This window comes from Halichoerus grypus, chromosome 6 (genome assembly GCF_964656455.1).
Source record: "Halichoerus grypus chromosome 6, mHalGry1.hap1.1, whole genome shotgun sequence".
NCBI lineage: Eukaryota > Metazoa > Chordata > Mammalia > Carnivora > Phocidae > Halichoerus > Halichoerus grypus.
In genome coordinates, this window is record NC_135717.1 from 134,063,812 (window position 1) to 134,089,603 (window position 25,792).

Sequence of the window (25,792 nt, forward strand, 5' to 3'; positions counted from 1 at the left end):
GTAAGACTGCCTCGAACATAGAGATGATTCAATAAATTCTTGCTGAATTATTTTCTCTCCCTACAAAGATCCTGTTGATTTCCAGAAATATAGGGTGATCATCATACAATAAAAATCACTCAAGGAGGCAGAACAACCTGTTTATTGACAATAATGATACTTCCAGGGAATATGTTGGAATGACTAAGGTTCAAGGCAATATTCCACACATTGTCGAATGAATTCTGTGGAGGAATAAATTGCATCTCACTGACTCAGAACCTATAAATATTTTTCAAGTAATATCTACACAGAATGTTGAATTCCAAACAACTTTTGAAAACCACTAATCATGTACATTCTTCTGCAAATGTCACACAGTGTAAAACTGATGGATCTTTTGTGACCTGATGACATCTGTCTCCATTCCTAAAGGCATCATAATGGAAATGTGGTCTTCTATCATCCTGCTACAGTTGGTAAAAATCCACTAGATACTTTTTAAAAATATTTTGGGAACACACAGTCATGCAAACCAATGTCTGCCTGTCCCAGCAGGGGATAGTAAAAGACTTCACAAACACCAGATGGGATTTAACAACAACATTAGTAAAACATAAAATGCTCCAAGAGTGCTAAGTCACTTCATGAACAACTCAAAGCAAATATATTTGATTTCCATTATACATATTTTCTTTCTTAAGAAATTCTAAAATTTTCCAATAAAAGTTTTATCATAATCCTCTAACATTTAATTTCTCTTGAAATGAAATTATAATTATTTACCCTTTGGGTACTAGGCATAGGTTATTATTTGTGGGTACATTAAAACTTTCTAATTTTGCCACAAGTCTAGTACATATGGAGTTCTAAATGAGTATTTACTTGATTTCAATATGTTAAATGCTTGCTTCCCCAGAAATCCAAACAGCCCAATGTGACTTTTTTATTTTTTGTCCTACCTAACTTTAACCTTATAACTATGCAGCTATTAATATTTTAATACATATTTTATAAAATAGTAATTGCTAATCATTTAATAAAATATGCCCTAGAAAGCCACTGTTATCTAATTTTGTTTTAAAGATGATTTTCTTAGACTTTTGGGGGAATGTAAGATTGTGATAATAAAACAGAAATCGATTTTCTATTCAGAGTGAGCAGAGGTACAGATAACCCTTCCATCGGCCTCCTCCACAAAAAAATTATGTATGCAATTGGATTTTTTTTTAAGAGTTTATTTATTTATTTGACAGAGAGAGACACAGCGAGGGAGGGAACACAAGCAGGGGGAGTGGGAGAGGGAGAAGCAGGCTTCCTGCAGAGCAGGGAGCCCGATGCGGGGCTCGATCCCAGGACCCTGGGACCATGACCTGAGCCAAAGGCAGACGCTTAATGACCGAACCACCCAGGCGCCCCTATGCAATTGGATTTTATTGTGTGTTTCACTCAAATAACAAGCAGCCAGGTTGGGAGCAAGGAAAGACAAAGTGTCTACAAATGTTCCTTACTGTTGTTTTACTTAGATTAACATTAGAAAATGGTTTCCTCTGCCTAACCAACTCTCAGTAAATGGTTGCAATCGAGAAGAAAGCAGTTGAAACTCAACCTGAAGACTAAATTTTAGCTACATTTAAAATATTAAGTATAGGCAATAAAGCAACTCAAGTAAAATATACTTGTGTGGCCCACACGATGGGCCACAGCCTTATCTGTGAGCAGAAATGCCCCTTTCCCATCCTCTGAACCACCCCACTTTGAGAAGGAAATTATTCAGAGTCATAAGAGGTATAACAGAAATCAAAGCAGCGGGTGTCAAATCCTTGCTTGATGATACTTGTTGTCACTTGACAACAGTCCTAAAACCAAAAAGGTCAAGGTCATAGATTTGCTCTACTGTGGGGTCAAGAAAGGGTCTCTGTTCACACAGTATCTTTAATCTCAATGAGAGTGAATATCACTGAAAGCAAATCTAATTATGTCACTCTCCCACTTAAAACTCTTCACTGGCTCCCCTCTGACCTCAGGAGAAAGTTCAAACTCCCTAGAAAGCCCCCAGACTCCTTTAGGAAAAGGGTGTGCTTACTTTTCAGGCTTGTTTCCCAACCTGCCCCCTCCCCACCCTCGCAGCTGGGCAGCCACAGGCAACTCCCCAAGGACCCCAAGGACACGTGAATCCTCCAACCTAGCACACCCATCCCTGAGTTTCTCCTGACTTGTTCCCACCCATAACCCAAGCCTCCACTGAGAGGGCAGCTCCTGGAGGGAGTCCTGCATCCCCAAAGACCTGGGAGAGCAGAAAATCCTCCTGCAAGTGGTTCCCAGTGCTCTGCACCTACATCCCACTGATGTCACTGTATTTGAACTGCAGGGCTGTCTGTCTGTCTCTGTGGCTGGCCTATATTATTTAATCCCCACAAAAACCAAGGAGGTGAGCCTTAATGTGCTATTTCACAGATTAAGAAACTAAGACTCAGAGAGTAATTTACTTAAGGTCACTAAATTAGTGGTAGAAGAACAACAAACACGCTATACCTTCTCTTAACCATCGTGCTATGCAGCCATTCAGCATGGAGGTGTTAATCCCAACATTATGATGTTTGGTACTGTACACATATATGCTGCTTTAGCAAAGGACTTGTGACATACACTATGTGCTCGATAAATATTAGCCATCATCATTAATATTAGCATTAGCATTAGTGCTGTTTGGTCAGAGTTCATCTCTGTCAAGGCAAAATTCCAAGAATCCTGCCAAACCCAGGATCTTTCCAAACAGTGGGAACGATTAGCTGATAGTTTTCTCAAACTATTTCCCCTCCTTTTTCTCCTCAGAAATCGTTGAGACCAACCTGTGTTATTCTTCTAAAACAGACAAAACGGATTACTTTCAATTGAAAATCCTGTTAACTTCCATCCACCAGCAAACCACTTCTTGGTTACTGAGGGCTACATTAAAAAGTCTAAAAAAGTTTATGTTTCACATCTTTGGTGTTGTTATTCTATCACTGTTTTAGCGTGATATCCATCTTGATCCTTCTGGCTTGACTTAGGCTCATTATATGTGAGGCCAAGGTACAGTGGATTTTTACAAAACTCTTTATTTCTTTAGGGATGTGAAACTGAACCTTGTCCCAATGGCAGCAACATCTATTTAAAGACAATCTGATTTTGTAGGAACTTAGATGGAAAACAATGAAAACAGGAACTGTCTGCTATTAAATATGTTTCCTGTAACCCAAGCTCAGTAAATTGAGTCTCTTGGTTTTGCTGTTGTTCGACCTCTGGGAGTCCTGTTTAAATCAACAGGGTTTTGTGAGTACAGATCAATGGCAGGATTTTTGGTTTCACAGAGAAACAAAGCTTTCCAGGACAAAGAATCAGCCAGCGTACAGCAAGTACAGTGTCTTAATTGCAAATACACTTTAGAGTGCTGACGAATTTAGTTAATTCATTGAATCTGGACTGTGTTCTTCCACATTAAAAACTAAGTGCACAATTTAACATACTTGGCGTTTTCTTTTTAAGGGCAATCCAAAATTTGAAATGCCTCTTGCATTACAGGTCCAAAGAGCCCTCATAAAAAAAAAAAATACAATAAATTCTTTGATTATCATCTTATTCACAGTAGCAAACTGGAGTTGCGGTTTATAACTTCCAAGTTCCTAAGAGTAAATGTAACATATTTGAAGCCATAAAAATAGTCCAATTTATAAATGCCCATACAATTTTTTCAATTGGCTCCCATATTGGAGATTCAGCTTCTTGATTTAGAATTCGGAGTTTCATTTTAAATGTATGGGTAAGAATGAAGAGCTAAAATTTGACCTCATCTCTGTAGTACGACACTAGATAATGAATCCAACCAGAGCTCATAGGCATAGGAAAAGTATATCTCACATCATACATACGGGGCTGGGTATCTGGGGAGGTGGGAAGCAAGCAGAGAGGAATTGAGCAGGTAAGAGAATGTAGCCAAAGAAGAGGGCAGAACTGAGGGGAAATCTTGAGGCATCATCCTCAATAATGAGCATCCATGTAAAAATGACAGAAGTGCCCTCATTTTACATCTGATCCCAACTCTATCTTGCAAGTTCTAGAGATCAAGCGGGAATTTCTCAGCGAGTAGGACATGAACCTCAAAAGAACGAGCCACTTTCTACCTCCTCTGTCTTCATCGTCTTGGAGAAGCTGACAGAGCTCAAAATCTAGAAGATTTTGGACTATTCACAGATTTCGAGCCTCCTGGAAATATCAGAAGGGACCATGGTCCTCCCTTAGTGCTGCCTCCCACTCCCACCCCCCACTACCGCCCCCCCCCCCCCGTCCATTCCTGCCTAGAGAAAAGGCCATCAGGTTCTCCATTCTCCTCTCCTACCTTTGCGTACAAAACGTTCAAGGCTTTCATAAACACAGGACTTGTCTCCTCACAGTTACACTCAAGAATCTTTACATACTTGGGAGCTGTGACATTGTTCTCTGAGTATCTTTTTTTTTGGCCTCTGTTGGGCCAAGAGCTTAAGCTCATTTTATCTTTCCCTAAATTCAGTGAGTATAATCTTCTTTTAAAACTATAGGGAAAAGATGAATTGAACATTTTAATAGTTCAAGCACAATGATTTTTACATGCATTTTCCAAGTTTTCTGAGGAAAATGAAAGTGGAATTTTTTAAGGTAAAAATAAAGAATTTCATAATGCCTAAAGGGGAGCTACATAAATACACTTTCATGATTAATGCAGCACTTATTAACATGGACTTCTATGGTCTTTGGTGCCTCAGTACATGACTACCCTGGAAGTTTATGCACATTTTGGGTATATACATACATGAGCATTTTTTGTAGACAGGGCTCATTGTTTTAATAAGATTTTAAATAGGGTAAATGGCCCCAAAATGTTTTAGAGGAGCTAAACTAATAAGAAGTTCCAAATCTCTATGTCATCCTACTTTTCAGCCCTTTAATGCCACAAAATTTTCACCAAGGTTGAGCATTTTGCTTCTGAAGACACACAGACTGAGGATCCCACGTATGTACACAATCATACAACAGCACCCATCCTGATTATTTATTCTTTTCCTCTTCCTGCTTTCTAAAAGAACCCTTATTTAATGAAGTACCCATCCTTTTCCAGGAGCAATCTCTACATCCACCGACCTACTCAGAGTTCCACTTCCAGGTCCAAAGAGCTCAGAGGGAATAAGGTAGACTCATAATAATAGCCAGTATTTATTGAGAGCTCCTTGCGTATAAACCTGGCACTGTGTGAAGCACTTTGTCTCATTTAGTCTCCATAACAATCCCATTAGATTACCACTATTATTATTTTCATTTTACACATAAGACTTAGAAAATTAAGCCTTCGGGGCACATGGGTGGTTCAGTGGGTTAAGCATCTGACTTCAGTTCGGATCATGATCTCGGGGTCCTGGGATTGAGCCCCACGGCGGCGGGCTCCCTGCTCAGCAGAGGGTCTGCTTGTCCTTCTCCCTCTGCCCCTCCCCCTGCTCATACACACTCTCTCTCTCTCTCTCTCTCAAATAAATAAAATCTTAAAAAAAAAAAAGAAGAAGAAAAAGAAAATTAGGTCTTTGCCCAATAAGAAAGTGGTAGACAAAGGATCTAAACTCAGATAGCCTGACTCTAGAGTCAACACTCGAAGCCACTTCCCAGAAGAAGTCTTACAGCAATGTCATTGAGGAAGCTAGCGATCAAGACAATATTTTGGTTTTTCATTGCCACCTAATATTTCTGAGCTGAGTGGAAGCTTAGGAATCATTTCATCACCCATCTTTACAGGAGAGAAAACTAAAGGGATTTCATAGTAGTAATGGAGAAAAAGAGATAAAGTGAGCAACAATAAAAAAGCAAAGGAAGGCAAAGTAAAAGTACTTAAGTAAAACGGAAGAATAAGTGATAAATCATATTTATTAAATTTCAGTTCTCTTTCTCTAAAGTACTACTTTTCAAATCTATCCGAAAGAGCATGCGTGTGAGAATGTAAAACAGAGCACCCACTTTGGAAAGTAATTGGCAGTTCCTCAAATGTTACATACAGATATGATCCAGCAATTCTACTCTTAAGTATACACACAATAGAATTGAAAGCATGTGCCCACATAAAAACTACTTGTACACTAATGCTCGTAGTAGCATCATTTATAATTGCAAAAAAGTGGAGACGACAACCCAAATGTCCATCAATTAACAAAAAGATCAATGAAATGTGGTATGTCTATAAAATGGAATATAGTTTAGCAATAAAAAGCAATGAGGTATTGATCCGTGCATGCTATAATATGATGAACCTCAAAAAACAGTATGCTAAGTGAACTAAGGCAATTGCAAAAGGCTATATAATAATATGATCCCATCTATACAAAATGTCCAAAATAGGTAAATTTATAGAGACAGAAAGAAGGTTAGTGGTTGCCAGGATGCTAGGGGCAGGAGGGAGTAGAGTGAGAAACGAGGAATGATGGATAATGAATGGAAGTTTTACTTCGGGGGAGGTGAAAATGTTTTAAAATTAGATTATGATGATGGTTGTGCAATTGTACAAATATGCTAAAAAACTATTGAATGACACACTTTAAACAGGTGAGCTTTGCAACATGCAAACTCAACATGGCTGTTAGAGCACGTGTGCTTCCTCCCTATTCCACAGGGAGCGCAGCAACAATGGTAAAGGAGTTCCATCCCTGTCTTCTAGCAATACTTGCACTCTCTACACGCCTTCCGCTAAAAGCATCACTCACCACCAGCAGAGGGAGCTAAAACAATAGTTTTACCCAGTCTCTGCTCCCAGTCCTGTTTCCTGGGAGGACAGAAAAAGAGTTATTTCTGAATTTAGGGAAAACAGAGGATAGTTGACTTTTATCTTTACTTACCCCCATCAAAGTGATATAAAATTTGATATGAATATTCATCCTCTTTAAAAGAAACCCACACTGATACATATCCCAGCTTCTCGATTGCATGATGTTCTCCAAAGGAGAAGAATGTCTAGATATAACAGAATAGGTTATGATGTCTAACCCAATCCTTCTGCGCTCTTTCCCTATCACTTGCTTTTAAGGCAGTCAATGAAATCCAGCAGAAAAATAGAGATAGCATAACTGTCCATAAAACGTCATTATCGTTACTGACTACATACACGTACCTCCTATCTTTGCTCCAGTTATAATATCATCGTTGTGCTTAGGCTATTAGTGCAAAATAAATTTTACCATTTTTTGTTGCACTCCAGGCCGAGAAGTTTGTGAAAGGGCATTCATTTATTCAAGAAATTATATTGCATAGCTACGATAAGCCAGGCAGTAGTGGAAAAAAGCAGCTACAGAAACTGTGCTCGTGAGGCTTACATCCATGTGGGGGAAACATGATATTAAACAAACATACAAATAAAATGGAATCCTAAATTGTTATAAGTCCTTCAAAGGAAAAGCACAAGGTAATTAGAGAAATGATAACAAGGGGTCAAATTTTGATTGGGTGGTCAAGGAGGATCTCTAAAGTGGTAGTACTTACACTGACAATAAAGGAGAGAATGTTCTAGGCAGATGAAATAGTATTATGGGAGTCTTAAGTTTAGAAAAAACTTGAAGGAGCTTCAAGAAAGCTTCGGGGCTGGAGCACAATGGGCTGAGGGGAGATGGCGCTATCTGAGGTTGGAGAGTAGGACAAGGGCCAAGTCATGTCAGGCCCTGTAGGCTATAGAAAGGGGTGTGTATTTTATAATAAATATAATGGAGAGTCATTGAAGAACTGTAAGCACACAGTGGGTTATCAGAGTTGCCTTTTTAATAGACCATTCTAGTCATAAAGTGGAAGCTTGACTAAGGAAGCTCAAAAGTAGAAGTGGGAAGAGCGTGCTCATTGAAAGAAACCAACACTTTTGTTGTGAATGCAATGTGAGGTTGAGGCGGCAGGGGCAATGGGAAGTTGTAAGACTCATTCTAGAAAAACAGTACGTACTCTCTGGCCCATTTCAAGGCAGGCTCCAGAATCCATGGCATAATTCTGTGTCCAAGGCAGGTCTCTACCAACCCCAATCCCAGCTACATCCTCAAAAAAGATCAGCAACTATGAAAAGGATAACCAAGTGAACAGTAATACTGTTTGTTTCCTCTGTAGGGTTGGGTAGAACCAATCCTAATAGAGAAAAAAAAAAAAAAAATCAACCCACTGACGTATTTCCCAGAGAAAATTTGTCTAATTAAAAAATGTATACGTGCTTCCTAAAATTTCGGGCCCTGGTTGCACCAGCTGTTAGAGTTACAATGGTGCATCAGATGAGGGTAATCAATTTTACACAGATGAGGAAAGATAATATTTCAAGCCGTTCTTTGGAATTAACTAAATTTGTATGCATGTTGTAGTGGAAAGAGCATGGAATGTAATTTCAGAGGACGTGGGGTCAGTCCTTACTCCACCACTTACTAACCCTGTGACTGAGCAATTTACTCCACTTCTCCAAACCTCTGGTTCCCCATCTGTAAAATGTATATGGTGACAACATCCACCTCACAGAGTGCTTGTGAACATGAAAGAGCATGTTAAAAAAGCTCGATGACTCTCCATATCATTATTTTAAGAATGTACTTTCAAAAATTTAATCAAGTTCCTCCAAATAAACTTCTATGCAACACACTTCTATAGAAATCATTCTAGAGAACTTCATTCTCTTTAATAACATTTTAACATGATTGACCATGTAAATCTAATTCAATAAGTTGGAACATTTTGGGATAATTTTCTGCACCAAAAAAAAAAAAAGCAAACAACTATTAAAGCAACCGGCTATAAATTTTCAATATTGTAGAAGTGCTGCATATTTGGAAAATAAAGACACATAAAATACATGCAATGAACAAAATGAAGGAATGACAGTTCCTAAAGAATGAAGCCATTAATTTCTAAAAACAAGTTATATCTTGGAAACAAATAATTGTTCACCTTAAAAGAAATATGAAAATACTTTCAACACCCCAGCTCCATCACTTACTCATTATATGACTTTAGAAAAAAACCCTTAACCTTTGCAAACTTCAATTTCCTCCCATAAAATGGAGATAATGGCACAAAATTCACAGATCTGTTGTGAAAGTCAGATAAATTCAGGCCTGTCGAGCACTTCTGCACAGTGCCTGGCATCAATAGGTGCTAAATAAAAGTCACTTGTTTTTTGTCTCGGTATTTAAAAGTATGTTTTTGGTCTGTTGCAAAGAGAATATTTTTTGAGTGTGCTATTTATCTCAGATATTTTCAAGCAGATTAAATTACTTCTATTGTTATTTCAAAAAGGTTAAATGAATCATGCCAAGTAGACTCTGTTCCCATCACTCCGTCAAAATTGCTCTTGTTAAAATTATTAATGACTTGCACCATGCTGAACCCAATAGACAGTTCTCCCTCTTCTTCGTAAGTCTACTAGGACATATTTTCCTGTTAATCATGCATTCCCACCTGAAATGTTTTCTTCTCTTGGCTCCCAGCACACATCTTTCTCCTGATTTTCCTCCTCCCTCGCTGACCACTTTTTCCTATACTTCACTGGAAATGTTTCTGTGCCCCAACCTCGACAGTTGACCTGTTATAGGGCAGACTTCAGAGTATTTCAGGCTCAGTCCGTGGATTTCCTTCTTCTCTTTTCTATCGGCACTCACCCTCTTAATGATCTCAAAAAGTCTTGTGGCTTGTAATACCTCCTATATTCTGACTACTATCAATTTTAAGTTTCCAGCCCAGAGTCTCTGAATGTCAGACATAATATATTCAACTACACATTCAGTATTTCCATTTAGACATATAATATGCTCTCAAAATTAACATGTTCAATTCCAACCTTCTCCGTCCCCCCAAACCTTTTCTTCCCACAGCCTCCCCATCTCAATCAATGGCAAATTCAATCCGTCCAGTTGCTCTGGTCAAAAACCTTACATTCTTCCTTGATTCCTCCCTCCTTCTCACAAACCCCACATCCAATCCATCAGTAAGTTCTGTCAGCTCTAGTCTCAGAACATATCCAGAATCCAACCCCTAATCCAGTCACTTGTCATCATCTCCCTGCTACCACACTGGCCCAAGCCATCACTTGGATTACAACAGCCTGGCCTTTTCACTTAGCCCTCTTCATAAATCATCTATTCCCCACCTAGCCAACGGAATCATTCTTCTAAATGGAAAAGACACCAACGCGCTTCTCTGCTCAAACCCTCCAGTGGCTCGCACCTCACTTCGAGTAAAATCCAGGGTCCTTGCAATGGCCCTTCCCTTCTTGGTGCACTCTCACTGCCCTGGTCTCCTGCTGCCCCTCAATCATGGCAGGCCTGATCCTGCCCGCTCAGGGGCCTTGGCCTTTGTTACTTCTGCCTGGAAAGGTCCTCTGTGCAGATGTCTGCGAGTCCCACTCTTCTACTTCCTTCAGCATGTTGCTCAGATGTCACCTCTCCGCGAGCCCTGCCCTGGTCATTCTACCTTAAAACTGCATTCACCCTCCTTGCTCACACACTTCCCAGCTCCCCATCCCTGCTTCATTTTAGCTAATTACCTCCTGCTAGCCTATATATTTTAGTTATCTTATTTGTCAGTTGTCTATCTCTCTAGAATGTAAACACTCTGGAATGTAAAGGGCGAGAATGTTTGTCTGTTGTGTTTGTTTGCTATGTCTCCAGAACCAAGAACAACATCTCGCCCTAGCAGGCACTCAATAACTATTGGGTGAATAAGTGAAAATGATGAAGGGGTAGTTTTCCTAGGCCAAGAAAAGATGGTAATTAACGTCCTAAATATAATTAAAGCCTTAAGGCTTTTGGCACTTATATAGATCAATTTTAAATTTTAAAAACTTGCTTATGAAACAAAATCTATTACAGCACACATAACAGTTGGTCCTTTAGCACCCAATAGTCTGTGTGTGGGGTGTGGGTGTGTGTGCGTGTCTGTCCGCATCTGTATTTTGTCTGTGTATACATACACATACATAAATATATATAACCCACTAGGCAAACACATTCCTTTTATAGTACCTCACTAAGTTTAGTTTATACATCAAACTAGAATTTAAGCTTTAGCAATATGCTGCTACTCTTTTTCTTCCAAGCATTACCATTCCTGCTTCTCTTTGGGGGTAACAGTGATTTTTCGCAAAGCAGCCCCTTTTTGGAATGATAATTAATATGTACAAAAATTTAAGTTAGAAGTCAGGGAGCAGCTTCCCTTCTTTCAGTAGAGTTTTCAACAGATTGAAAACAATCTATTTCTTCTTCCTAGAACCTCGGCAAAATAGCCAAGAGGGAAAGAAGTCACAGGATATGTGAAATTCCCTCACAAGTTCTTTATTAACGACATTTATTTTGGATTTTCATATTTGGTTTTGTTTTTATTATCCTCTAGTACTTCAAAAAATTCTGATCCTTATAAAAAAGCTATCCTAGAGCTCTGGCCAATAAATTGGCATAAGATTCTATGTTCTACTAGCCAGAAGTATTAACTAAATATTATTATTAGAATAAATGTTTTCTTTCACTATTCTAAATTTACCAATTAAGGACATGTTCTTTTTAATACTCTTCTGCATACACCTTTTAAATTATTTCTGTTGTCTTACCCATATTATGTAAAATAAACAAAAATTTTACCTTTTAAACGGCTTTTGGTGAGAAATTTTACCTACTTCAACAGTTTCTAAGGAAAGACAAATTAATTTTAAAAATTATATTAATTCCATTTTCCATTTACACTTCATAATAAACTAAATTGTTTCTTTTTTTTTCTTTTCAAAGTAGTCCCTTCTTTTGGATTTCTCTCCATTTCCAAGGTCTGTGATATTCACTTTTTTTTTTCTTTGTAACTAATACACCTATTCCTCTGAAAGAAGACTTGCCAGATTTTTGCCACGTGTTCTGTTTTGGGGTATGAGCACAGGCTCTTGGTGTGAAGGTTGAAAAGCATTTGGAAATGGAATAAAAGCATGTTGTCAAATGTTTTGAATTTCATGGAAAAATACAACCTTTTCGACATCTTATATGTAGACAAATCCACAGTACAAAACATTAGAAGTCAACATTTGTGTCAATTAAAAATTGTCTGAGGGGCGCCTAGGTGGTAGCGTCTGCCTTCGGCTCAGGTCATGATCCCAGGGTCCTGGGATCCAGCCGCGCATCAGGCTCCCTGCTCCGCGGAAAGCCTGCTTCTCCCTCTCCCACTCCCCCTGCTTGTGTTCCCTCTCTCGCTGTGTCTCTCTCTGTCAAATAAATAAATATAATCTTTTAAAAAAAAATTGACTGTCTGAGGTCAAGGGGCACTAGAGTGGTCACTCAAGATTTTTAACACTCTGTAGAAAACACTGTTCTTATTCTTGAAAGATTTCAACTTAGTAAGTATCTAAGGCAGTTCAGCTACTCAGTATAGCTACCTGTCTCCATTCTGAAGACAACACACCCACCTTTTACAACACTCAAGGCAGCCTCAAAATTAAGGTGTAACAACCCCATTTATCAATATGATTCCTTGCTCCATTTTCTTTGTCCATTTGCTGCTAGAATGAACTTGCAACCAACAAGCCACCACCACAATGTTACAGCTTCATGAGCAATGGAAAAATAAAAAGAAAGAGAAAAAACATGCCTAATAAAAAAGGCAGATAAAAAGTAAAACTGTACCGCCACTAATTGAGAAGCATAATAATTGTTTTAATGTTTGGTGTTCACTTCATCTGTCCATGAGAAGGACTGCTAAGCAAATTAATGGTATAAAAACCATTCTAAGGAATGTAGCTCATTTTTGCATGAGATTTTATTTTATTCTTTCACTGGTAAATCTTGTTTCTCAAAAAGATCATTCATGACACTCAGGTCAGTTTGTAAACAAATATTTGTGTGTGTCTGTTTTTAATCATTGTCTGTGACTCCCACTAGACCACTAGCCTTAGGAGGCCAGATTTCTGTTCTACTCTGCATTGTATGTTCAGTGCCAAGCCCAGAGTAAGTTCTCAATAAATATTTATTCAACAAATAAATAATTGTCCCTTTTATAGCACTCCGTGCCTAGCATACTTGAGTCCATAATAGCGGCTAATAAATTCTTACTGAATTGCATTAAGAGGATAGTCTTGAGGGAGGTGGTTTTGGAATTACAAATTTATTCATTAAAATCCTGAAATAATAATTGGAAGTCATTTGTAACTTTCCTTCAGGCATATGCTTAATTTGACATAATTTTGTTAAACCCAATTCCTGTTGTAGTTTTCTTTTCTGTTCGTGCCCTAAATTATTAAATGCATCTCTTTTCAGCAAAACACATGACTCACACTTTTCTTTCCCTCAAATAAATTATTCTTCCAAGTTTTCAAAATTATTAGAGGGTGTACTTATACCAAGTTTCCATTGATTAGTAATTAGTCTTGATGTTGAAAAACTAGGAGGATTTAAATGTAGCTACAGACTATTATCAACCAACCAGGTACTAGTTGCTTTATAGCCATATTTATTCTGAATATTCTTCCTGGTTAAGTAACTGAAGAAAACCTTGTTTCAAACCATGTAGATGAAGTAGTGTTCCACTGACACCTGCTTCATGCCAACTATGATGTACCTTTCAACAGACACAAAATGCCCATAGTATTTGACAATGTGCCTCCCCACCATCCTGGCCACAGTCTCTCTGGGCTTCCTTCCCATGTCCTCTTTTAACCGCTCCTTCTTGGTTTCTGCCAACTCCTCTTCCTGACTTCACCTCTAAGTGTTGCTAGTTCTCAGATTTATTTTCTCTTTCCCTTCTGTCTGGGAAGCAGCATAAAGTAGGGCCTAACAATAGCCTGCTTAAGGTCAAATCCCAGATCTAACACTTTCTAGTGTGTGATCTTGGGCCTCAGTTCCTTCAACTATGAAATGGGGGTTTCTATAAAGTGGGGATGTTAACAGTACCTCTCTCATTGGGTTGTTAGGAGGATTAAATGAGATAATATCTAAAAGTGCTTAGAACAGTTCCTGACAAGTAGTTAGTGCTCAACAAAGTTTAGATGTTTATCTACAGTCTCTTCTTCCATCATTTCATCAGTTCCCACACTTATATCCATCATCTTTCAATGACAGTATCAACCATGACCACCTCACGAACCAAATTCCCAAACGTAAGACATCTACCCCTGCCTTCTCTCTGAAGCACCAGCCTGAATACCCAACTGAGTCTTGGGCCACTCAAGCTCAACACATCCAAATCTGGACTCTACTTCCCCAAATCTGCTCATTTTCAAATAGCACCACCTTTCTCCCAGTCAGCTTGGAAACTTCTCTATTTTTGCATTCTAGTTGGTATACTGGCACAGAAGAGTGCTCAGTGAATATACACTGAGCCAGTGGTCCTTCTGCCACCTTCTCCCCTCGGTGAGCTCCCCGCCCGGCTGCCCAAGTAAGCCTCCTAAGGAATAGGTCCTTCACTACACCTCTTGTACTCCTCTTGTAACTGACTCATCAAACGTAGAATGCCTTAGGAAACTATATTATGGCCCACAATATAAAAAGGATTAAGAAGAAAGAAGAAGAAAGACATTTTATAAAAATAAATATTAAAACAGATTACTAGGATAATATATGAAGCTCAGTACCATCAAAAAAATCTGGGGGGATACGTTATACCTTCAAAATGCATCAAATTTCAGTCACAGTGTGACTGGAAAAGCTCAAGTACAATAAAGAACTTCAGAAAAAATTTACCAAAAATATTTGCCACCGTAATTGATTAGGATACCGACACAGTTCCTGAGTTTTTGGTTTTTAGAGCCCTGCATCCAGTCTATCATTGGGAGAAAGCAATATAGAGAGGCCATTGCATCAAGCCTGTGATCAAGAATTTATGTCTGGCTCAAATCAAAGAGTCCACATCAAGAAAGATTTGAAGCTGCAAAAGTACATGTTATAGTCAGCACCTTGCATGATTTTGGGAACTTTTCTCAGCTGCAAACTCAACATATCCAAAGTTAAATTTACGATCTTGTTTTCAAAGCCCACTCCCTTTCCAGGGCTCAGAAGCATGACTTCAGAGTCCAGTAGACCACAAATTCAATGTCAACTCTGCCACTTATTGGCAGAGTGACTCTGGAAAGTTATTTAGTTTCTCTGAGCCTCATTTTCCTTATTTGTTTAAGAGGGTAATAATATTTACCCTACAGGTTGAGAAGAATAAATGAGAAAAAGAATGTGTTTAAGTCACTTAGCCCAGCACCTGGCACAAATAAGGACTCAAGAAGGGTAATAGTATTTTGCAGTAAACAATCACCATCTACCCAATCTCCCAGGTTAGTGAAAACAGAGATGTTACGGCTGTTCTGTTCCCTGGAGTTACCACAATCATCAAGTTCTACCAATTCTGCCCCAGAAATATCCCAGAAATCTAACCCCTGCCTCCTCCAATGTCTACTACTATATACTGACTGTTGCCTCCTGATCAAATCTGCATACTCCAATCAGTGGTAACTCCCAACGCCTGCTCCTACCACTCATCTCTGACTTCTCCAACAGTGCCCTGTGTAGACACTAACATTCTCTTTTCCCAAAGATGAAATATGATGATGTCATTCCCCTGCAGTAAGCTGCCTGGGCTCCTGGTTGCACCAGGATCAAGCCCGAGCTTACTAAGATGGCATTTAGCAACCCCCCTCTCACAATCCCCCTGCCTTGGTGGATCTCTCCAGCTTTACCTTATGCCAGTCTCCCAAGCCTCACATGCGTTCACCCTAAGCTAGACCACCCTAACCATCATCTAAAGATTACATTTTATCCCCATCCAACTCCCAAGGATATCCTTCTGCTCCTCTTCACTTAACAAATTCCTGGTGCCCTTGTCTGTGAAGCCCTTCTCCAAGGCAAACTTAGGTGCCCCTCCTTTTTACCCTAACTGCATTTTCTTCATCCCTGGATATTACATCTTGCATTTTAATGATCTGTTTTCCATGTCTTTCTTCTCAACTTAATGGTAAATTACTTGAAAGCAGGTGCCATATGTATTTATCCCCCATTCCCAGTGCTGGGCATCTATCCCACATGCGAGAGTTGCTTTTGATTAAATACATTCTAATTAAAACTAGGAACCAAGGCTTTACTAAAACTGAAAACAGGTACACTAAATGTAACTCAGACTGTTTCACTAGCAAATATTCCTAACCAAGGTGAACTCAAAATTTCATGATATGTTCTACTCTCATGTGAAACCACAGTAAATGTTCAAAGTACTCATGTCATTAGCAAAAGAAAAAAAAAGTGAAAGACCTATTTGCCACTTTCTATCCTACCATCTCTATAGAGTTGAACAGACTTTCGTGAGGAGAAAACTCTTAAGAGTTCAGAAACTCTTACTTTCCAATCATGGAAAGTCCCTTATTGTTACAATATATTAAGTGCTTACTGCATGCAAAGCTCTGTAATGCATTAGCCTTCGTTCTGCTAACAGTTGTACAAATTTGGTAGATACTATTTATTTGTCCTCATCTTGCAGATGAAGAAACTGGGCCTCAGAGATGAACTTGCTCCAAGTCCCACAGGTTGTAAATGACAGAACAGAGATTTGAACCCTAGTCTCTGAGAATCCAAAACCCACACTGCGCCGCTGCCCTTCTCAGAGGTGACCCAACCAATGACCCTCATGCTATTCCGCCCACTCCCAGCAATCCTGGCCGGAAGTTAGGGAGAAAATGGGAGTGGGAAAAACAGAGAGACTATAAACAAAGGAAAGTGAAGGTTAATAAGGAAATGAAGGGGACTGTCTCTTAGAAAATAGATATTTCTTGAAAGTGCAGTGAGACTTCTTTCTGCCAAGTACCAATCTAAAATCTATGCAAAAGAAGAAAAATCTATGAAACTCAAAATCAAAATGTTAGTCCTCGTTAAAGAAAAATTAAAACAAACAGGCTCATTTTATTAATCCACAAACCTAACAACACTCAACAAAAGGTTTCTGTAAATTTTAATTGCAGCAATCTGGACAATGTTTTATTATGACTCATTTAGTTGAACCACAATGTTTGTGCAATATATTTTGCCCTGCTTTATGAGATTGTAATTGCAGTGAAATGCTACTATGCATACTCAATTAAAATACACCAGACTTATCAAAATAAAGCATTTTGGGGAAACAGCATTCTCTGTATTTATTTTACTCTACAAATCCTGCAAATCCATAAATTTGCTCTTCTAGGTAAGCTCTACAATTTCTTCTGCTTTTACTATTTCTAACATCTCTGGTTTTGCTTTTCTGAAATATGCTTACCAACTGTTATTTATTCTCCAGTGTTTGAGAGAGCTAACTCCTAATATATAGAATGTTTTCTACTAGCCTTTTCCCAAATACTCGCCCAGAGCAGAGACAGGAGGTTCTGCCCGGTACTCTGCAAAGGGCAACGTGGTCAGTGAGGGCCACTCACTCCCCTGAGCGACTTCCTTTCTCCTCTGAGTCTTGTTCTTGATGGTATGGGTTCTCATATGCCTTTTTTGTCTTCCGTTTTCCTCTGAAAATTGTTTATGAAATAAATATTCCAAATATAAATACATATAGGTCCATAATCCCTTTGCCAAAAACGTCAGGGTCACAGAGGTCGCCAAATGCAGAATTTTGGAAATTTTATTATTTAAAATTTAAATTTAAAAACTAAACCCTGTATATTACATAAAACTCCCAGTGGAAACCAGGCTAGCACCCTGCAATCAAGGACATCAATATTTCTGCGGCAAACTGAGTGAACAGTAACAGGAAATGTAAGAAAGAGAGACTCGCATCCCTTCGGTTCAGATTGTGCCACCAAATTTGTTTCAGAAAACCTTTCTCTTTGCAGAGCTCTTGGGATTTCAGAATTGCAGATGAGGAGCTGTAGATCTGTATATACTCTAGCAACAGGCCTTGGGGGAAGCAGTTCTGGGAAGAGGAACCTGTTAGCACCTCATCATTTTGGAGTAAGGCCTATGCTCTGTCTGAGCCCTGCCATTTAAATATGAGCATGTGGACATGGTAGATGGTTAAAAATCCAAAAAGTATACTTCTAAAAAGACCAGGAAAGGATCCATCATATTGGGCATATGGAAGAGTTTGTCCAGATGCTAAGGTAATATTTGGCAGAATTAAATAAAGTGTGTGAATAAGCAGTAAGATCATTTAATTTGAAGTGTTTTGTTGTCTTTTTCTCATTTATTTTACTCTTTGTTTGAAAAGAAAACCTCTCCCTGGTTCACATGTGAGTTTGATTGGACATATGTTCTCAGGAAGCCCGCCACATACCAGTAGAACCATGTTCATTATCATACATGAAATAAGACGAGAGGATCAAAATGAGCTAAAGAATCAATAATATAGCACCGTCCTTTCTTTTAGCATGTTGTGAACATGTGGATATATTTAAAGGTTTCTTTACGTTGGATAATATCAAAGACAGATCCACTTGATTTTATATAACAGGCTATTTCAAAGTAATGAACTAGCTGAACTAATGCTTTCTTGCAAAATAAATAATTCTGAAAGAAAATAGATCTTTATTCTTAAATCCTCCTCCCTTCTCAATTAATTAGATTTTGTTGGTGAAAGGAAGTTAAGAAATACAGCATAAGCCTGATTATATCATGAATGTAAAATGAGCAGGGCAAATAATGGGCTCTATACTCTTTCAAACAAGTTAAATAAGCCCATAATAGCCCACCAGTTGTGTAAACACTATTTCACTATACTTGTAAAAGAAATATTGACTTACCTGTTAACTAAAATTATCCTGGCATGCTTCAACTAAGCTTATTAGTCATTCTTGTGGTGTACATGAATGTTTTTAGTGGTGGACTTTTATCAAAGATTAAAGAATTAGGAAATCATCCATTTAGCAAGCCCAGAAAGTAGACACGTACCAGATTGCGCTTTACCAGAATCGATTTTAGGGCCTTGCAATCAAAGAGTCTGAGAAGTAATAAGTGATTTAAATTCTGGCATGAGATCTTCCATTACATACCAGCTCGTTAACACTGAGATACCTTCCAAAATCATAAATAAGAACATTTCACCTAGACAAAATACTAAATGAATCTGCTTTAGCCTACTAGCCTTACTATCACAAGTAAAGGTATTGTTGTTTTGCTCTGACATCTCACCAGAATGTATTCCTGTGAGCTATCAAGAGAAAACAGAAATGTATATATTTAAGAGGAAAAAGCTTGAATATATACTTGCCCCTACTCTTCACATAAAAAGCCACCATTCTCTGCTCCAGCTGGTTCCATTGCAGTCCAAAAGACTATACTTTTCTTTTAAAAAAGATATGTGATGGGGTCCCTGGCTAGCTCCGTTGGTAGAGCATGCAACTCTTGATCTTGGGGTTGTAAGTTCAAGCCCCACACTGAATGTAGAGATTACTTAAAAATAAAACTTTTAAAAAATAAAAATTTTTTAAAAATGTGAATTTCTTTCTCAATGAAATGACTGACAGTAAACCCAAGATCTTAACCAGTTTAAGTCTGTGTGTGTGTGTGTGTGTGTGCGTGCACGCGTGTGTGCGTGCATATGTGTGTGTGTGTGTGTTTGAGGGTGGGAGTGGTAGTGCTTAGAATTCTCAAGGGATTTGGAAAAGAACTTAAAGTCTTAAGACTCAAGTTAGAATTTTAGTTCTATCACTGACTTGCTGGTCTCCATTAGGAAAACCACTTGCATTTCCTATTCTTAAAATTGGGGTAAGAATAATACCTATCTCTTAAACTTGTTAAGAGGACCCAGTGAGGATATGAATGTATAAAGAGCTGAGTTGATGCTGATGGTCATTATAATGCAATTTGAGAAATTGATCTTATAAATTAAATGGTATTTGCCACAAAACAGACAGACTACTCCTCAATGTCCTTACTAGAAGTTTTTTTTTTAGTGTGCAAGGAATTTGATTTGCCATATTCTCATCTTTATTAGTTCAGATAAAATGACTAAGATACATGCATTCAGGCAATACAATTACCATTAGCCAAATCATTCCTATTTTCAACCTATATGATTTCTATCTTTTAAGGTCTACAAGACCTTGGGGGTTCATCTGGTCACTCTTAAATGTCCACACTTCCTGCACTTTCAGGTTTTTACCGAGCATTCTTGCCTGTAAGTGATCATAACTAAATCCTCACTCACTACCTCAAACAAAACAAGACAAAATTGATTGGTTCACCAATTTGGAGGTGATGGGTAGAAATAGTCTTAGATCCAGGTGTTTAAAAGATAACCCTAGGATTTTGCTTTTCTCTTTACTAATGCTAATAATGTCTAGTGAGTTTTCTCTACAGCAGAATAACAGCGCCCCTGACTCTAATTTTCCTTGTCCTTAAACTCAAGAAGCCAGAGAAGATCTTCTCACCCCAGGGTCTATGACAATCCCTCAAACAGATTCAGATTTCACTGCTTGGGTCATATACCTGCCCAGGGGCAGGGAGGTAGAACCACACGATAGCCCCTCCAGAATCAGTTAAAGGTTCCCAAGGAGGGTGGAGTGTTCCCATCAAAAGGAGAGAAGAGAAACGTTGGCATGCAGATAGACAGGTAGATAGATAGATAGATAGATAGATAGATAGATAGATAGATAGACAGATAGATAACAGATGCTCAATATACCTGGCCTCATTCAACACAGCTGTCTACCCCCATTTAACTGAATCAGAAATCCCTCTACTCTACATGAATTTATTAACAAGCTTTAAATCCTGAAAAGAGGAGGAAAGGCACTAACACAGGTTTGAAAATCTATTCTGCTCTAGGCCGAGTTCCAGACATTTTCACATTTAGAACAATGTAGGTGAATAATTACCCACCTTTTACAGAGAAGGTAGCTGAGACAGGTGGGCTCATTCTGCGCCTCTGATCAAATTGCCTGAAACTGGCAGAACCTACATTCAAATCTGGTTCTGCCTGATTCATTCTACAACTAAAGTGTTATGCTCTTTTCAACAACCCTGAAGTCAAGAAAGTATTGCCAAAAGTTTTTAGGCAGGAGGTGGACACAACCATATTTGGATGCCTGTGTTGATAAATCAATCAGTCAGTAAATATTTGTTAGGTTTGGGGTCACTACTGTGAGCTTCAGTCCTAGAGGTAAAGATAAGACAAATGGCCTAGTCCCTGCCTCCAAAGTTGTCACAATAAAGTTGGCAAAACAAAACAAATATGCTTTCAAGAAAACCTCAGAACTAAATTTTGTGGTATTTACAACATACTGTTCAGTGAGATTCGTCTTCTGTGGGATTCCCCTTCAGACTGCAAGCTCCATGCCGAGAGCTAACTTCCCCTCAGGTTGCTGCTGCATCATGATCATCGTTGTTCTACAAATAGTGGTTGCTTGATGATTAATGCAGACTGCGGTCATGGGAGGTTTCATAAAAAGAATAAATCTTGAGTTGCACTTACAAAATAAGTAATCTGGGGGAAAGAAAAAAAAGTGGGAATGAAAATAGGCAATTAGTAGGCATTCTATACATGTGGAAGGAATGGCTGGGAGAAACAATAATGTGGGAATGAGCAAAGTGATGGTAGGGGATGTGGTGTGCATAGGGATAAGTGAAGAAACAGTCCAGAACTGGGCACTGCGCTAATGTCCAGAAACCAGGCTTAACTCAGAGTTTTCAGCAGCCTCTCTCAAATTTTCCAGTATCTCTGGGCCACACAGTTCCTTTATTTGCAAAACGAGGAGGATGGAGTTTCTAAGTCTTAGCCACTCTACCCCTCCATCTAATCCAGAGAATCACAAACTTGCGAATGATGGGATTCACCCAAGAAAAGGACATGTTCAGAATACTCATTTAGGTCCAGGTACCTATATTAATCATAAAAGCCCCACAGGTGATCAGCCAGGTGTGGGGATCACTCCTTCAACTAAGGAGGGTAAATACATCTAACAAAAAAGAAAAAGAATTTCCCAATTGTAAAATTCTGAAGTTTATACGGGAAATTCGGTGGGAAAGGCTAAGTGGAAGAAGACTAAGAGAGGCCTTGAGAGCCAAAAGGGTTCTCCACCTTCATGAAACAAGGAGGCATTGTACCCCAGAGAGAAAATTGTGCATTTTTGTGAGTTGATGTGACAGGCTTGGGCTGTCACCTCTTTCAGCCACTCTGTCTCGGGTCTGGAGACGTTTGACTTGTTCCCACTGAGGCTGTCTCTCCAAGAAAGCCCTGAGTCCTTCTCCTCCTTTCTCCCCTAGTTTCACCCTAGGGCACTTGCTGAAGTGTGTGAGAAGACACATTCTGCACTGGTACTCGGCAAAGGTTCTCCCAGAGCCCGGTGCCTCTTGCCTGGGGGGACGGGGGTGGGGGGGCTGCACTAGAGAACCCTAGGGGCACTTGGCAAGAAAAGGCCCCTCCCTGAACAAAAGCAAACAGCCATCTGTCTGTCCGTCCGGTATTGTTCTACTAAAGGTGACTTTCCAGGGGATCCTGAAACACTTCAAAAAAATAGCCACTTCGACTTCTCGCCCCAAAAGTTAGGAAGGCACAATTGCAGTACTTGCTCACGAGCCGTATTCATTTAGCCATTAACCCGGCACTTTGATTTGAAGGCAAAAGCGAGCTAGACAGTGTGCTGTGAGGTATGGATCAAAAAGGCCACCCATCGTTCGCCCGGGAATGCCTGCCTCCTTACCATGATAACTTTAACTATTTTTCTGGATTGAATTTTAGTCTTTTTTTTTTTTTTTTTTAATCACTCCATGTATTCCATCCATTATTTGAAGGGGGCTTGGAGGAAGCGTGCTGCATCCTTCGGTCTCTGCGCAGCCGTGTGTGTCCCTCAGGCAGGTCCCTTTCGGCTCTCGGCTCTGGGTCGCCACGACGCAGAGGGGAATGAGGGTGGGGGGTCGCCCGGCCCTCACACGGTGCTGAGCGCCGGAATCCGCCCGGCGGCGGCCCAGCCCGAGCGCCGAGAGCTAGCCTGCACCTCTCGCCGCCAGCCGCCTCCCAGCCGGCGATCGGGAAAGGAGGGAGGGGGCCGGAGGAGGGAAAGTGCGGCCGGGCGGGGGGTGCCTGGGAAGCCGGGCTGCGCTGACGTCACTGGGCGCGCAATTCGGGCTGGAGCGCTTTAAAAAACAAGCGTGCGAGCGGAGATGCTGCTCCACACCGAGCAGGCGGCCTGCAGCAGCTACGCTCTCTGCCCCTGCGGCGGCTGCAGCCAGGGCCGCTCCAGAGGCCCGCGTGGCGGCAACGGGCACGGCCCGGCCCCGCGGCGCTTATCCTCGGTGCCCCCGCCGTGGGGCAGGAGCGCGGCGCCCAGCGCTGCAGGCGAGCGCTAAGCGGCCGAGGCCCGCGGCACCCCGGACGCTGCCCTCCGACCGCGGCTCGCTCCAGGCCCCCTGCCCGGGCACCATGGACACCTCCCCGGTCGGCGTGCTCCTGTCCTTGCCGGTCCTGCTGCAGCTGGCGGCCGTGGGCGGTTCGCCGAGGCCCGGCGCGCTGCTGCGGGGGTGCCCCGCGCACTGTCAGTGCGAGCCCGACGGCAGGATGCTGCTCAGGGTGGACTGCTCGGACCTGGGGCTCTCGGAGCTGCCCGCCAACCTCAGCGTCTTCACCTCCTACCTGTAAGTGCGCGCCGCTCGGCTCCGGGAAGGGGGCAAATCGGGGGAGACCAGCCTGGGGGTCTGGAAGGGACCGGGCGAGTTTGCAGAGGGCATCTTGGACCGACGTGTTTGGGCCCCAGAGAAATGCACGTGTCTCGGGGGGGGGGCACAAGCGCACTTTTCGGGCCCGCAGAGAAACGGCTTCAGATGCAAGCCCCAGAAAGCGCTAGTGCGTCGCAGCTTCCCAGTGCAGCTCTAGGCTGGTCGCGGGGCTCCCGGTTGTAGGCATTTGCTTGCAGTGTGGGCATTTGCACCCCTGAGCCTGGAGCCTAAGGGCGGGCTGCCCAATTGATCCCTGCCCCAACCTCCCCTCCGCGAAGACACGGGTTGTAAAAAGTTTCCCCGAAAGAGAACTCCAACTTGCCCAGCCCCGAAGGAACTTACTCTGCACCCCTTGCACGGACGTGTGATGTAACCTTTTTTTTTCTTCTTTTCTTGATTTCTTGATTTCTTTCTTTCTTTTAATGAAGTGATTAAAATGTAGCAACCACAAACCCTGATTAGAGCTGCCAGAACGTTATCTTTACCTTTGGCTGCCCGAGCCGCCCTTTGAAGTGCCCGCGGCCACGGTGTAATCTTTAACCATCTCCTCCTCCCGGGGAGGAAAAGGGAAGTGGGCTGAAGGCGGTGGGACTGGTAAACAGCGACGCCGACTACCCGGAGGAGACCCGAAGCTCTCTGTCATCCCTCGGGGATCCTCCTCCCCCACCACAGCCTCCAAAGCCCCAGCCGCGAAGACCAGGCTGCGGCTCATTTCATAATTTTGTTTCTGGAAAACCGAGGCCCGAAGGATAACAGGTGGTTGGGTGGATGAGGTGACCCAGGAGGAACCCGATTCTCGGGGACCAAGGCGACTACTTCCCCCAAACCCATGGAGTGTCTGCGGCTCGGTTCCTTCGGGCAGAGAGAGACCAGGGTCAGAGCCACTCTGAAAAAGGGGTCACGAGGTGGTCACAAGGTGACACGTTTAGGTTTTAATTCGAGCCACAGCCGTGAGCCCACCCCAAGCCCACGCAATCCCAATTTCGGCTTCTCTGATGTACCTTGGCAGGAGCGAGTTGGGATGTTTGTGTGAACTCGTTCTCTCCTCTGTTTAGTTGTTTTCTGGAGAAAAGAAACATGAAGAGGCTTGCACAACGCCTTCCACTAGATAGTGATTCTTTTTCTAGAGACCGAATGAGAAAGACAAAAAAAATTTTTTATTTGCTTTAATATTGCGTTGAAATTCAGAGGGCACCATCCTGCTAGATTTTAGTGTTAGATGGCAGTCCCCTTCTCATCTACCATAAAACTATTTTGGGTGCTTTTCTTTACTTGAAAAGATTATAAAATTATTTATTTCCCCACCAGGTTTTCCTCCAATTACACTCATTGCATGTGGTAGTGATATGTTTCCAGTGGTGGAAATGACCATTCTCTAAGAATTCACATTTCTTCTTCCTCAATGGCTGTCTGTACTACAAAGTGACATACATGCTCATCCCCAGCCTCTGGTTTAAATGCTGAACTCATTGTTTCAAGAATCATGTGGTCTTCTGTATAGTGAATTTTTGAGAGCAGTTTGGTAACTGCACTTAAGAGCCTGGAACTATTCTTCCCCATCACCCTGAAGAATTTGATTAGATACAAGGGAGGTGTGCAATCCCCCCAAACACTGATAATTTTAATCATGCACTTGTCATAAGACATGTTTAAGAATACAGAAAATAAATTTATGAGTAGTGTCAGGATGCTTTTTTTTCCCACTTGAAAGAATGAACATTTGTTAGGCTTCTGTTGCTAAAAGTTGGCATCAAATGCTGTTTCAGATTATTTCCCACATACCTCAAATGCATTTAACTGTGTCCTCCCTGTGTGAGGAGATCTTCCTGCCACTGTTCCTTATCTATCTATCATTATAGATAACCCCTCGGAGTTAAGATAGCATTAGGAAGTTAATTGTCATCTTTTTCTCGTGCTGTTTGATGACAGCCTTACTCTGGCCTAAGGGGAAATTTTCTCAGTGCCCTATAAAATCTTAATCTCGAAGTGTCTGAAAAGTGTCACAGTGAATGTTAAATACTTGCTTCTCGTGGCCAACACGTCAGGCACCATGAGTTGCTGAACGTAGAAATCAGTCCTGAAGTAAATAACCAAACCGATGTTCCTCATAAGGTGCAGTTTCAGAATTTGGTCTCCTTATAGAGTACAAAATGTCAGGAGCCACGGGA

General features: G+C 40.9%; 2 protein-coding genes across 4 annotated transcripts in view; one reads left to right on the forward strand and one right to left on the reverse strand.

Moving 5' to 3' along the window:
* The window catches only part of TSPAN8 (tetraspanin 8), a 224,235-nt gene extending 200,011 nt beyond the window's left edge, over positions 1-24,224 (reverse strand). The window contains exons 1-2 of the mRNA XM_078076291.1: positions 23,967-24,224; positions 21,195-21,396 (exon numbers count right to left, since the gene is read on the reverse strand). The gene's annotated coding sequence lies outside the window, so the exon portion shown is untranslated. The remainder of the gene's footprint in view (positions 1-21,194; positions 21,397-23,966) is intronic.
* LGR5 (leucine rich repeat containing G protein-coupled receptor 5) overlaps positions 23,007-25,792 on the forward strand; it is a 122,095-nt gene continuing 119,309 nt past the window's right edge. For all 3 annotated transcript variants that reach the window (XM_036111832.2, XM_036111833.2, XM_078076290.1), the window contains exon 1: positions 23,007-23,543. In XM_036111832.2, the coding sequence (XP_035967725.1) occupies positions 23,332-23,543 (212 nt within the window). In that variant the 5' untranslated portion in view covers positions 23,007-23,331. The remainder of the gene's footprint in view (positions 23,544-25,792) is intronic.